Below are 15,196 nucleotides of genomic sequence, written 5' to 3'. Positions count from 1 at the left end.
TTCTAACAAGTCAGTTCTTCGCATCAGGTGGCCGAAGCACTGGAGCTTCAGCGTGAGCCTCAGTCCTTCCAATGAATATTCAAGACTGATCTCCTTTACAACTGACTGGTTTGATCTCCTTGCAGTCCAAGGGACTCTCAAGAGTCTTCTCCAACACCACAGTTCAAAAACACCAACTTCTGGTGCTCAGCCTTCTTATTGGTCCAGCTCTCACATCCATACATGACTGCTGGAAAAACCACAGACTTGACTATATGGATCTTTGGTGGCAAAGTGATGTCTCTGCTTTTTAATATGCTGTCTAGCTCTGTCACGGCTTTCCTTCCAAGGAGCAAGCGTCTTTTCATTTCATGGCTGCAGTCACCATCAGCAGTGATTTTGGAGCCCAAGAAAATAAAGTCTGTCACTGTTTCCACTGTTCCCCTATGTATTTGCCATGAAGTGATGGGCCCAGATGCCACGATCTTTGCTTTTTCAATGCTGAGTTTTAAGCCAGGTTTTTCACTCTCTTTCACTTTCATCAAGAGGTTGTTTAGCTCCTTTTCACTTTCTGCCATAAGGGTGGTGTCATCTGCATATCTGAAGTTATTGATATTTCTCCCTGCAATCTTGATTCTGGCTTGTGCTTCATCCAGCCCAGCATTTCACATGATGTACTCTGCACAGAAGTTAAATAAGCAAGGTGACAATATATGGCCTTGATATACTCCTTTCCCAATTTTGAACCAGTCCATTGTTCCATGTCTGGTTCTAACTGTTGCTTCTTGACCTGCATTCAGGTTTCTCAGGAGACAGGTAAGGTGGTCTGGTATTCCCATCTCTTTAAGAATTTTCCACAGGTTGTTGTGATCCACACAGTCAAAGGCTCTAGTGTAGTCAATGAAGAAGAAGTAGATGTTTTGCTAGAATTCTCTTGCTTTTTCTATGACCCAACAGATGTTGGCAATTTGATCTCTGATTCCTCTGCCTTTTCTAAATCCAGCTTGAACATCTTAAAGTTCTCGATTCACGTACTGTTGAAGTCAAGCTTGGAGAATTTTCAGCATTACTTTGCTAGCCTGTGAAATGAGTGAATTATGTGGTAGCTTGAACATTCTTTGGCATTGCCTTTCATTGAAATTGGAATGAAAACTGACCTTGTCCAATCCTGTGGCTACTGCTGAGTTTTCCAAATTTGCTGGCATATTGAGTACAGCACTTTCACAGCATCATCTTTTAGGATTTGAAATAGCTCAGCTGGAACTCCATCACCTCCACTAGCTTTCTTTGCAGTGATGCTTCCTAAGGCCCACTTGACTTCGTACTTCAGGATGTCTGGTTCTAGGTGAGTCATCACACTATTGTGATTATCTGGGTCATTAAGATTTTTTTCTATAGTTCTTCTGTGTATTCTTGCCACCTAGGATATTTTAGACGACTTAGACTTAATTGTTATTTATAAAGAATCCCATCCAAAAGCAGCAGACTTCACATTTTTCTCAAGTGTACACAGAACATTATCCAGAATTGACCACATGCTGGGCCACAAGGCAAGCCTTGGCAAATTTAAGGAAATCGAAATCCTATCAAGCTTCTTTTCTGATCACAGTGCTGTGAGATGAGAAATAAACTACAAGGAAAACACCTCTAAGAAACACAAACACATGGCAGCTAAACAATATGCTACTAAACAACCACTGGTTCACTGAAGAAATCAAAAGAAATTAAAAAAAATACCTAGAGAAAAATGAAAACGAAAGCACAACAGTTCAAAACCTACTGGATGCAGCAAAAGTAGTTACAATACAATCTTACTTCAAGAAACAAGAAAAATCTCAGATAACCTAACCTTACACCTAAAACAACTAGATAAAGAAAAAGAAACAAAACCTAAAGTTAGTAGAAGGAAGGAAATCATAAAAGTCAGAGCAGAAATAAAGGAAATAGAAACAAAGAAAGCAATCACAAAGATCAATGAAACTAAAAGCTGGTTCTTTGAAAAGACAAACAAGATTGATAAACTGTTAGCCAAATTCATCAAAAAATAAAAGAGAGAACTCAAATCAGTAAAATTAGAAATGAAAAGAGACTACTATGAACAACTGTATGCCAATAAAATGGACAACCTGGAAGAAACGGACAAATTCTTGGAAAGGTACAGTTCCCCTAGATTGAACCAGGAAGAAATAGAAAGAAAACATGAACAGACTAGTCACAAGCACTGAACTTGAAACCATGATTAAAAACCTCCCAAAAAACATAAATCCAGGACCCAACAGCTTCACAGGCTAATTTTATCAAATATTTAAGGGAACAGTTAACATCTATCCTTCTGAAACTGTTCCAAAGAGCCACAGAGGAAGGAAGACTTTCAAACTCACTTTAGAGCAGACAAAGATATGACAAAAAGAAAGAAAACTAGAGACCAGTATCACTGATGAACACAGATGCAAACCAAATACTAGCAATCCATATCCAACAATACATTAAAAAGATCATACACCATGATCAAGTGGGATTCATCCCAGGGATGCAAGGATTTTCAACATCTGTAAATCAATTAAATTGAAGAATAAAAACCATATGATCATCTCAATAGATGCAGAAAAGGCTTTAGACAAAATCCAGCACCCATTTACAATAAAAACTCTCCAGAAAGTGGGCATAGAGGGTACATACCTCAACATAATAAATGCCATAAAGACAAACCTACAGCTAACATCATACTTAATGGTGAAAAGCTGAAAGCATTCCCTGTAAGATCAGGAACAAGACAAGGATGTCCACTCTCACCACTTTTAATCAATATAGTTTTGAAAGTCCTAGCTACAGCAATCGAGAAGAAAAAGAAGTAAAGGGAATCCAAATTGGAAAATAAAACGTTAAACTGTCACTGTTTACAGATGATATATTATACATAGAAGATCCTAAAGATGCTACTAGAAAATTACTAGAACTCATCAATGAATCTGGTAAACTTGCAGGTTACAAAATTAATACACAAAAGTCTGTTGCACTTCTATATACTAACAACAAAAGATTCAGTTCAGTTCAGTTCAGTCGCTCAGTCGTGTCCGACTCTTTGCGACCCCGTGAATCACAGCACGCCAGGCCTCCCTGTCCATCACCAACTCCCGGAGTTCACTCAAACTCATGTCCATCGAGCTGGTGATGCCATCCAGCCATCTCATTCTCTGTCGTCCCCGTCTCCTCCCGTCCCCAATCCCTCCCAGCATCAGAGTCTTTTTCCAGTGAGTCAACTCGTTGCAAGAGGTGGCCAAAGTGCTGGAGTTTCAGTTTTAGCATCAATCCTTCCAATGAACACCCGGGATTGATCTCCTTTAGAATGGACTGGTTGGATCTCCTTGCAGTCCAAGGGACTCTCAAGAGTCTTCTCCAGCACCACAGTTCAAAGAGAATTACAAGAAGCAATTCCATTTACTATTGCATCAAAAAGAATAAAATACCTAAGAATAAACCTACCTAAGGGACAAAAGATCTGTACTCCCAAAACCATAGACGTGGATGAAAGAAATTGGACAACAAACAGATGGAAAGATACACCATGTTCATGGATTGAAAGAACTAATATTGTCAAAATAACTATATTATCCAAGGCAATCTATAGATTCAATGCAATCCCTATGAAATTACCAATGGCATTTTTCACAGCACTAGAATAAAAAATTTCAAGATTTGTATGGAGATACAAAAGACCATGAATAGCCAATGCAATCTTGAAAAAGAAAAACAGAGCTGGAGGATCTGGCTCCCTGACTTTAGACTATACTACAAAGCTACAATCAACCAGACAGTATGGTACTGGCACAAAAATAGGAATATAGATCAACAGAACAGGATAAAAAACCCCAGAAACAAGCCCATGCACCTATAGTCAATTAATCTATGACAAAAGAAGCAAGACTACACAATGTGGGAATGACAGTCTCTTCAATAAATGATGCTAGTAAAACTGGACAGCCACATGTAAAAAATATTAGATCATTCTTTGACCCCATACACAAAAATAAGCTTCAAGTGGATTAAAGACCTAAAGGTTAGGCTGGACACTATAAACTCTTAGAGGAAAACATAGGCAGAACACACTGTGACATATATCACAGCAACATCTTTTTTAATCCATCTTCCAGAATAATGGAAACAAAAGCAAAAATAAACAAACTGGACCTACTTAAACTCAAAAGCTTTTACACAGCAAAGGAAACAATAAACAAAACAAAAAGACAACCCACAGACTGGGAGAAAATATTTGCAAAGAATGAGACTGATAAGGGATTAGTTTCCAAAACTTACAAACAGCTTATGACATTTAATGGCAACTCACTCCAGTATTCTTGCCTGGAAAATCCTATGGATGAAAGAGCCTGGTAGGCTACAGTCATGGGGTTGCAAAGAGTTGGACACGGCTGAGAGACTTCACTTTCTTTCTTTATGACATTTAATAGCATCAAAACAAACAACCCACTCAAAAAGGGGCAGGAGACCTGAATAGACATTTCTCTAAAGATGACATACAGATGGCCAACAGGCACATGAAAAGATGTTCAAAATTGCCAGTTATTAGAGAATGCAAATCGAAACTACAATAAGATATCACCTCACACCGGCCAGAATGGCTATCATCAAAAAATCCACAAACAACAAGTGCTGGAGAGGCTGTGGAGAGAAGGGAACCCTCCTGTGCTGTTGATGGGAATGTAAAATACAGCCACTACAGAGAACAGTATGAAGGTTCCTTAAAAAACTAAAACTATGAGCTACCGTAAGACCGTGCAGCTCCACTTCTGGGCATACACCCAGAGAAAAACACGGTCTGAAAAGACACGTGCACACCAATGTTCACTGCAGCACTGTTCACAATGGTCAAGACATGGAAACAACCTAAATGTCAACTGACACAGGAATGGATCAAGAAGATGTGGTACATATATACAACGGAATATTACTCGGCCATTAAAGAATGAAACAAGGCCATTTCCAGCAACACAGATGGACCTAGAGAGTGTACACTAAGTGAAGTAAGTCACACAGAGAATAAGAAATATCATATGACATCCCTTATGTGTGGAAATAAAATGATACAAACGAACTTATTCACAAAACAGAAAGAGACTCACAGACTTAGAAAACAAACTCATGGTTGCCAGGGGGAAGGGATAGTTAATGACTTTGGGAAGGTCATGTACACACTGCTATGCACATGGAACTCTGCTCAGTGTTATGTGCCAGCCTGGACAGAAGGGGGATTTGGGGGAGAATGGATATATGTATATATATGGCTGAGTTCCTTCACTGTTCACCTGAAACTATCACAACATTGTTAATTGGCTATATCCCAATACAAAATGTTTTCGGTGTTGTGAGAGAGAGAATCTACATGGTTCATAAATCAAAAAAGGTTAAAACTTAAAAAGGAAACACCCTCATTATGAAGTTCAAGACCCTCAGCCTCCCTAATTGAAGAATCCTAATGATATGGAAGTTCATACTAAGAAAGTACTGGACATGAGTCCCAACATCATCCTATGGACTTATGATTGATGATCTGGGCACTAACCTTCTGGTCTTTTCAGCAAAAAAATCCCTTTGAGCAAATTCCAAAATGAGTCTCTTGTAGCTAATATCACATTAGCCAGAATTTACTACAAGAAATTTTTCAAGAGTTTTAATGACCATCAGAAAAGCAAAGTTTTTAATAAAATAAGTAAGTACGTTAACATGAATAGCTAAGAAACCCTACGGATATGGAGAACACATAGGACAGAATCTCTTGCTTTCAGTTCTTTTGTCTTTCCTTGAATGGTTCATTCTTACTTCATAGTCAAGTGTTCAGAGAGCCTTTCAATGCCATCTGAAAAGCAAGATCCCAAAGAGTAAAATCGTCTAGTGTCAAGTTTTCTTTACACAAATTCAAGACAACAAAAGACCTAATATTTCATTTTCTTAACCTTTAAAACAAGGATAGTGATGGTACCTTTCTAACAGGATTGCTAAGAGGACTAAATGTGACAGGCTGCTGAAGCTAAAGGTTCAGAGGAAAGAAACCTTTGGCACTATTCAACATAAACGATAATTCTTACTATCCTTGCCATTTCATAGGAAAAGAAAAAGACCCATTAAAATAGGAAGATATTCTATTTCACTAGTGTTCAAGGAAATACACACCTATTAAAGTTCAGATGTGGAGAAGGAAATGGCAACCCACTCCAATGTTCTTGCCTGGAGAATCCCGTGGACAGAGGAGCCTGGTGGGCTGCTGTCCATGGGGTTGCACAGAGTTGGACACTACTGAAGCAACTTAGCATGCGTGCATGCATTGGAGGAGGAAATGGCAACCCACTCCAGTACTCTTGCCTGGAGAATCCCAGGGATGGAGGAGCCTGGTGGGCTGCCGTGTGTGGGGTCGCACAGAATTGGACACGACTGAAGCGACTTAGCAGCAGCAGCAGCAGCAAAGTTCAGATGATGAAAAAAATGTTCACCCAAACAATAAATGTCTAGCATAAATGTGCTAACATTATCGTACTAGACATTTTTCCTGCCAGAAGATCAGTAAAAGGTACACCTACAGATATTTTACAACCTGAAAAATCAATACTCTATCAATCATTTCAAAAGAGAGCCATCAATTCCTGGATAATAAACATCCAAAATCATGACAGCCTACAGCCTGGAAATTCTGGTGACTCTCTGATTAAGGATCAAATATCTGAGGTTTGGATGGAGTTTAACAAGTCTGTAAAAGACAGAAGCACTTTGCTACAAGATATGTCTCTTGGATGTTGAAACTCAAGCCAGATAAGGAGTAAGCCCTGCCCAGATCCTGCCCTATGGAAAGTCTCTGCTGCAGACCAAAGCCTCAACAATGACTGCTCCCATCTCTGTGCTCTGAGGAGCAACTTGGAAATCAGTACTATAGAAATTTCAACATCTCGGCATGAATCTATACTTAAGATTCATGTAACTTATAATAGCTTGACCAAACAGCAGCAATATTGGTAAAGAGAGTCAAAAATGAAATTTCCATCTCCCAAACTAGAAAAAAAAGAAAAAGAGAGAAAGAGAAAAAGAAATCACAGACACAAAAATTTGATTATTTAAGAATTTCAACATAATTTATTTTGTTCTTTACCATTTTTGTGATGATACTGCATACTTACTGCAGTAGTACCCGAGCTAGGAATTATATTTGTATATATCAACTTCCCAGGGGTCTGTTATTAGAATACATAGTATACACTATCTAGAGTACAATATAGTGGTTCTAGACTATAACACACCATTATATAAGTTGATGATAAAAAATAACATCTGTCTTAAAAATCTGTCAAAATGAAACTCAAATGAAATTGAGAAGTCTAAGGGCTGCAATATGTGAACCGTGAACTCCCAGATGTTCAAGCAGGTTTTAGAAAAGGCAGAGGCACCAGAGATCAAATTGCCAATATCCGCTGGATCATGGAGAAAGCAAGAGAGTTCCAGAAAAACATCTATTTCTGCTTCATTGACTATGCCAAAGCCTTTGACTGTGTGGATCACAATAAACTCTGGAAAATTCTGAAAGAGATGGGAATACCAGACCACCTGACCTGCCTCTTGAGAAACCTGTATGCAGGTCAGAAAGCAACAGTCAGAACTGTACATGGAACAACAGACTGGTTCCAAACAGGAAAAGGAGTGCGTCAAGGCTGTATATTGTCACCTTGCTTATTTAACTTATATGCAGAGTACATCATGAGGAACGCTGGGCTGGAAGAAGCACAAGCTGGAATCAAGATTGCTGGGAGAAATATCAATAATCTCAGATATGCTGATGACACTACCTTTATGGCAGAAAGTGAAGAGGAACTAAAAAGCCTCATGATGAAAGTGAAAGAGGAGAGTGAAAAGGTTGGCTTGAAGCTCAACATTCAGAAAACAAAGATCATGGCATCTGGTCCCATCACTTCATGGGAAATAGATGGAAAAACAGTGGAAACAGTGTCAGACTTTATTTTTTGGAGCTCAAAAATCACTACAGATGGTGATTGCAGCCATGAAATTAAAAGACACTTACTCCTTGGAAGGAAAGTTATGACCAACCTTGATAATATATTAAAAAGCAGAGACATTACTTTGCCAACCAAGGTCCGTCTAGTCAAGGCTATGGTTTTTCCCATGGTCATGTATGGATGTGAGAGTTGGACTGTGAGGAAAGCTGATCGCCGAAGAATTGATGCTTTTGAACTGTGGTGTTGGAGAAGACTCTTGAGAGTTCCTTGTACCGCAAGGAGATCCAACCAGCCCATTCTAAGGGAGATCGATCCTGGGTGTTCATTGGAAGGACTGATGCTAAAGCTGAAACTGCAATACTTTGGCCACCTCATGCGACGAGTTGACTCACTGGAAAAGACTCTGATGCTGGGAAAGGTTGGGGGCGGGAGGAGAAGGGGACGACGGAGAATGAGATGGCTGGATGGCATCACCGACTCTGTGGACATGAGTTTGAGTGAACTCCAGGAGTTGGTGATGGACAGGGAGGCCTGGCGTGCTGTGATTCATGGGGTCGCGGAGAGTCGGACACGACTGAGCGACTGAACTGAACTGAAGGGCTGCAAAGCAGTCTGAAAACTCCATGTTATTATACTTTTCATATATATCAGACACAGTAGCAGATACAAAGAGAAAAAGAAATTAAGGCATGCGGACCCTCTCTGGGCAGCTTTCTCCAGGCCCCTATGAACATGGTCATACATTCTATGGTCACAAAGACTAACCTGTCAGGCAGATGGGATGAGGGAATCACCCACTTCAGTGTGTGATTCTCAAATATCTTTGTTCAAGGCATTTTCACAGTCTACATAACTTATCTACTGGTGTCTTTTATTTACTGTACACAGTACATACTGTGTGCTGCAGTCCATGGGGTCAGAAAGAGTCGGACACAACTGAGCAACTGAATTGAACAGTGTGTACCAGGCACAATGCTAATAACTTTATATATATTATTTCAATACTCACAACTTTAAGGCAGATGCTGATATTTTTATACCCATATTAGAGGTGAGGAAACTAATGCCCAGAAAGCTTAAGTAATTCCCTCAGGATCAGAGTCATATTAGCACCCAGACCTAATGACAGACCTCAAACTCCTAACCACTTCACTCTGGGATCCTGGCTGAGGTTTAAAAATATCTAGTTAAAGACCTCTACATGGTTCTCACTTAAATACTGCCATTAAAATAACAAAAATTTCTAAGTACTACTCCTTATCACTCCTTCTATTTCCATTATAAAGAACATAAACACATACACACTCAGAAAGGAAGAGACAAAAACTCCAGATGGATACCCAATTCCTTATACAGGATCTTCCCTGTATAGTGGTGGGTGAATGGATGGGGCTGACAAAAGAGGTACCTTTTCTGCGATGCCGTTTTCTGTCGTGTATATTGCCATGAGCTCAGTGTCTTCATTGTCCTGTTCACCACTGGACGTGGCCCCTCCATTGATCACCACCTGAAGAGAAACAATTGATTTAGAGGTTTGTTTCACCCTACACCACTCTGTTTTATAAAAGTGTTCTCCCTCAAAGAAAATAACTGCATGAATTTCCCCTATCAGACTAGCCAAGTTTTAAGTTCTCTTAAACGAAACTCCTGACAAGTACATATGCACCAGTTACCACACATGTTTCTGATAGGGAAACATACCATGTGTCCTACAGAATGAGTATACATGAACGGGAGTCAGCTGAAGGACACCAGAAATGGAACACTCTAAGGAACTATAAGGGGTAGGACCCCCAGCAGCTTCTAGGGACAAGGGAGGCTTGGCTGTGAGGACAATGCTACAGTTTCTGAGCGGGTGAGAAGCATTCTGGGCTGCCTTGGTTAAGGTCCTTTCCCAATGCCAGATTAACAACTTCTATGTCCCTACAGGGAAGAAATGTAGGCCAGTTGGAGCAATTCATGCACTGCTGTTACCCTAATTTACTAATTTATATTTCTCACAGCAATTAAATAAACTAGCCCACTGGTGTGTCCACTTCTTTGTGGCACTGAGGGGATGTGGATGGGAAGTGGCTGTCTATGACAACAAAATTGAGTTTCTAGACCCTCAGGATAAGGACTAGAAGGTATCCTGAGATTCAAAGAAAACTTGGGCACCTGGCAGGTCATGACCCCCTTCATTCCCACCCTTGGTGAGGTGCAACTTAGGTCCTGGCTGACTGCAGCAAACACCTGAAAGTATTTTCAGTCCTCAGCTTAGCGATTCCATTTTAAAAAATTTATCTTGAAAAAAATAATACTGAAAATGATTTTATGTGTGAATAACAACACAACTACATTTTTTAAATACTGAGGAAAAAAAGAAAAACTACATTAAAAGTTTAAATTCTAGTGCTATAAAACACACTAAGGAGAAGTAAAAGATGAGTGATGGTGTAAGAGAAAACAGGGCAACACATAACAAATGACTGGTATTAGTAATTCAAAAAGAATACCTACAAATAACCCAAAGGATAGGAATCTATCCATAGGAGAAAAAATTAAAATATCCAATGAGAGAAACAAAAACCCGTTCAACCTTAGTTAAAACTACAAAAGTGACAAAATATAATTCCATTTTTAAATATAAATTAGGAGGAAATTTAAAAAGAGGAATCTGGTGTTGACCAGGGTGTAGAGAGATTATGTTCCTGGTGGAATGACCTTTCTGGAGAGTAACCTAGCACTGGGATTTGAAATACGCATTTTCTTGGAGCCAGCAATTTTACATACAGAAACTTATCCTCCAGAGATATCTATGCAATATACATGTTCACAGTTGATGACTACAGCATTACTTAAAATGCTGAATACCTGGAAAACCGTAAATGTTTATCAAAAAGTCATTGTTAAATTATCGTGTATCTATTTCAAGAATAGCATTCAGCCATTAAAAAAATTTTTCTGGCTACGCTGCACAGCTTGCAGGATCTTAATTCCCCAACCAGGGCTTGAATCTGGCCAATTCAAGCAGTGAAAGTGACAAATCCAAAGCACTGGACAGCTGAGGAATTCTCAACATTCAGCCATTTTAAAGAATAAAACGGACTTTCCTGGTGGTCTGGCGGTTAGGAATCTGCCTGTCAGTGCAGGGGACATGGGTTTGATCCCTGGTCTGAGAAGATCCCATGTGCTGTGGGGCAACTAAGCCCGTTGTGCTGCAACCCCTGAGCCTGTGCACCCTAGAGCACTGCAACAAGAAAAGCCACTGCAGTGAGAGCCCTGTGCACCGCAACTGGAGAGCAGCCCCTACCTGACACAGAGGAGAAGGCCCACAGAGCAACGAAGACCCAACCCAGTCAAAGATAAATAAATGATGAAACAAAATAAAGAATAAACGCATAAAACTGATGTACTGACAAGGAAACAAGTCCAAGAAATACTGTTGGCTTGTTTTTAAAGTCACAAGTGTAAGCCTACAATTATCCGGATTATGCTAAAAAAAAAATAGAATTTTAATACCCTCTCTATCTGTCCAAAATGTTTGGGCAAGGATCCAGAAAATTCAAAATCACTAACAGGTTGCCCTCAGGGCAAGGAGCAATGATAGACCCTTTTCATTCCCAACCCTTCTGGACTGGGATCCAGAAGGATCTGGATCTTTTTTTTTCTTTTGGCTGTGCTGGGTCTTCGTTGCAGCATGCAGGCTTCCTCTAGCTGTGGTGTGCAGGTTTCTCATTGCAGTGGCCTCTCTTGTTGCGGAGTATGGGTTCTAGGGAGCATGGGCTCAGTAGTTGCAGTGCAACAGACTTGAATCAATGCAGCCATTTTTACCCTCTTTTTCTCTTTACATATTTTGGTAATTTTCCACAATGGAGACAATTTATTTTTATAACAGGGAAGAATTTAAAAAGACTAAAGATCTGAGCAGCATGGCTTGGCTAAGGCAGTCCAGAGAGATTTCAATCCACCTATTTTCTGCAGTTGAGGAAATAAGGCCACAGAAAATTTTAATTTCTTATTCAAGGTCATATAGATTATATAACCCAAGTATAAGGCTAGTTTCAAAGTATTCCAAAAAAATCTCAAACCATAGTATATAATTCTTACAGGATAAAATAGTCTTAATTCAAATAAAGAACTGCTTTTAAAACTATCTTTAAGTCATGCTATAGCTTTTTACACAAGACAGCTGGGTTTGTGACATTTCCTTGCCTACACAACTAGCTGCCAGCAGGATACATCTCCCAGCCAAGTTTAAGTCCACAACATGAAACTCTCACTACTAGAAAGAACCATGCTCCAACCATGCTCCAAACTCCATATCTTCTAATGAATCAGCTCTTCACATCAGGTGACCAAAGTATCAGAGCTTCAGTTTTAGCATCAGTCCTTTCAATAAATATTCAGGGTTGATTTCCTTTAGGATTAACCGGTTTGATCTCCTTGCTGTCCAACGGAAAAATCTTTCAAGCTAGGTTCCAGCAGTACGTAAAGCAAGAACTTCCAGGTGTATAAGTTAGATTTAGAAAAGGCAGCAGAATCAGAGATCAAATTGCCAACATCTGCTGGATCACAGAAAAAGCGAGGGAATTCCAAAAAACATCTACTTCTGCTTTATTGACTACGCCAAAGCCTTTAACTGTGTGGATCACAACAAACTCTGGAAAATTCTTAAAGAGATGCGAATACCAGACCACCTTACCTGTCTCCTGAGAAATGTGTACAGGACAAGAAGCAACAGGTAGAACCGGACATGGAACAATGAACTGGTTCAAAATTGCAAAAAGGAGTACATCAATGCTGCATATTGTCACCCTGCTTATTTAACTTACATGCAGAGTACATCATGCAAAATGCCTGGCTGCGTGACTCATAAGCTGGAATCAGGATTGCCGGGAGAAATATCAATAACCTCAGACATGCAGATGATACTACTTTAATGAGAGAAAGTGAAGAGGAACTAAGAGCCTCTTGATGAAGGTCAAAGAGGACAGTGAAAAAGCTGACTTAAAACTCAACATTCAAAAAAACTAAGACTATGGTATCTGGTCCTTCACTTCATGGCAAATAGAAGGGGGAAAAAAATGGAAACAGTGACAGATTGTATTTTCTTGGGCTCCAAAATCACTGTGGATGGTGACTGCAGCCATGAAATTAAAAGATGCTTGCTCCTTGGAAGAAAAACTATGACAAAGCTAGACAGTAGATTAAAAAGCAGGAACATCACTTTGCCAACAAAGGTCTGTATAGTCAAAGCTACAGTTTTTCCAGTAGTCGTGTACGAATGTGAGAGCTGGACCATAAAGATGGACGAATGCCGAAGAACTGATGCTTTCAAACTGTGGTACTAGACAAGAGAGTCCCTTGAACAGCACAGAGATCAAACCAGTCAATCCTAAAGGAAATCAATCCTGACTATTCACTGAAAGGACTGATGCTGAAGCTCCAATACTCTGGCCACCTGATGGGAAGAGCCAACTCGTTGGAAAAAACCCTGATACTGGGAAAGACTAAAGGCAAAAGGAGGAGGGGGCAACAGAGGATGAGATGGTTGGATGGCATCACTGACTCAATGCACATGAGTTTGATGAAACTCCAGGAGATAGTCAAAGACAGGGAAGCCTGGCGCGCTGCAGTTCAAGAGGTTGCAAAGAGTTGGACACAGTGACTCAACAACTAAAATTAATACATGACTTTTTGTTGTAATTAAAGTGACCAGATATCAACCAAACCAGGACCCTTGTGAGCATAAAGGGGAGATATATCAACAAGTATGGCTTGTCTTCTAGCAGCCTGCTTCTGCTAGAAGACAAGAGGGAAAAGACCTCAGATGCAAAGGAATCAATCACGACTTTCCTGACTGTATATGAACACAAAACATAATGAAAGAATACAGAATTAAAGATTCTGCTCTATCAATTCATTACTTCCTCACGCCAACTTAAAAATTAAAAAAGCACCCTGTGTCCTGTCTGTGTGTCTCTTACTTCACCAAAAGGTGCCACCATACACCCAGGTGGCCTATCCCAACCTCCTCAAGTCATTCCTGACTTCCTACTGTATACCTCACCACCCACACCAAAGACAACACCAAATTTGGTCACATCTGTACCTTTAGCATCTCTCAAAGTTGCCTGTTCCTTATCTACCCATCTTTCCTCTTAGGAAAGATGGACCCTAATTCCCAGTTTCCTGACCTCAGCAGGACTGCCAAGCCCTCAGCATTTGCCAGGTCCAAATGCCTTTTCATATGTTATGCCTCAGAGCCCATGATTTAATGCCCTCTTCACCCCGTCTTGTGACCATGGCACATCACTACAGTCACTCTCGCACAAACCTTCCCTGTCCTCTGTGGTGCTCACCTGGCTAAATCAAGTCATCTATCCTTACTCTTCATCCACACCTACTTTTGCAATGTCTTCCTCGCTGGCTGCTTATGCATGCCAAGGAGGATGTCATTCTCCCGCTCAAACAATGACCTCTTGAGGTCTCCCTCCCTCCTAAGCTACCACTCCTTCAGTTCAGTTCAGTCGCTCAGTCGTGTCCAACTCTTTGTGACTCCATGAATCACAGCACGCCAGGCCTTCCTGTCCATCACCAACTCCCGGAGCTCACTCAAACCCATGTCCATTGAGTCGGTGATGCCATCCAGCCACCTCACTCTCTACCACTCCTTACTTCTCCCTACTGCTTGTCCTCCTCAGCTTCCATACTTCCAAACACCCCATCTCTTCAGTGTACGGTCCTCAGACGCTCTTTCTCTCTTAGGGGCATCTATCCCTAGGAGATACCATCTAATCCCGTGGCTTTACATACCATCTCTGCACTGCCAACACGCAGGGAACAGCTCCAGCCCACCCTGTTGCCCTTACCAGCTTTCTATCCAGTGTCTCCATGGCCAGCACTAAACTCATGACTCACTCTGCCTTGCACCATCTCAGTACTTGGCCAATTCATTTCCCAGATGCTCAGGGGGAAACCTGAAACCATCCTTGGTTCCTCTCTCTTGTTCCTACTCTCATCTAGTCCCTCAGCATCCAGGTCAGCTCTCCTACAGTGCCCGACCACTTGTCACCACCCCTACACTGCTGGCACCCTAGCTGGAGCCCTGTCAGCTCACCTTCTGTGTGGGAATCACCTCCCAACTCATCTGCTTGCTTCTTCAGTTGGCTTCCCACTCAGCACTCAGAAGGAGCCTTTAAAACTAGGCAGAGCACATCACA

General features: G+C 40.7%; 1 protein-coding gene across 2 annotated transcripts in view; it reads right to left on the bottom strand.

Moving 5' to 3' along the window:
- SLC23A2 (solute carrier family 23 member 2) overlaps positions 1-15,196 on the bottom strand; it is a 144,784-nt gene that overhangs the window by 65,408 nt on the left and 64,180 nt on the right. For both annotated transcript variants that reach the window (XM_055431922.2, XM_055431912.2), the window contains exon 3: positions 9,400-9,498. In XM_055431922.2, coding sequence (XP_055287897.1) covers positions 9,400-9,498 — 99 coding nt within the window. The remainder of the gene's footprint in view (positions 1-9,399; positions 9,499-15,196) is intronic.

This window comes from Moschus berezovskii, chromosome 15 (assembly GCF_049115385.1).
Source record: "Moschus berezovskii isolate FMDL1 chromosome 15, NW_MosBer_1.0, whole genome shotgun sequence".
In the NCBI taxonomy this organism is placed as follows: domain Eukaryota; kingdom Metazoa; phylum Chordata; class Mammalia; order Artiodactyla; family Moschidae; genus Moschus; species Moschus berezovskii.
This window is presented reverse-complemented; position numbering and strand designations above follow the sequence as displayed.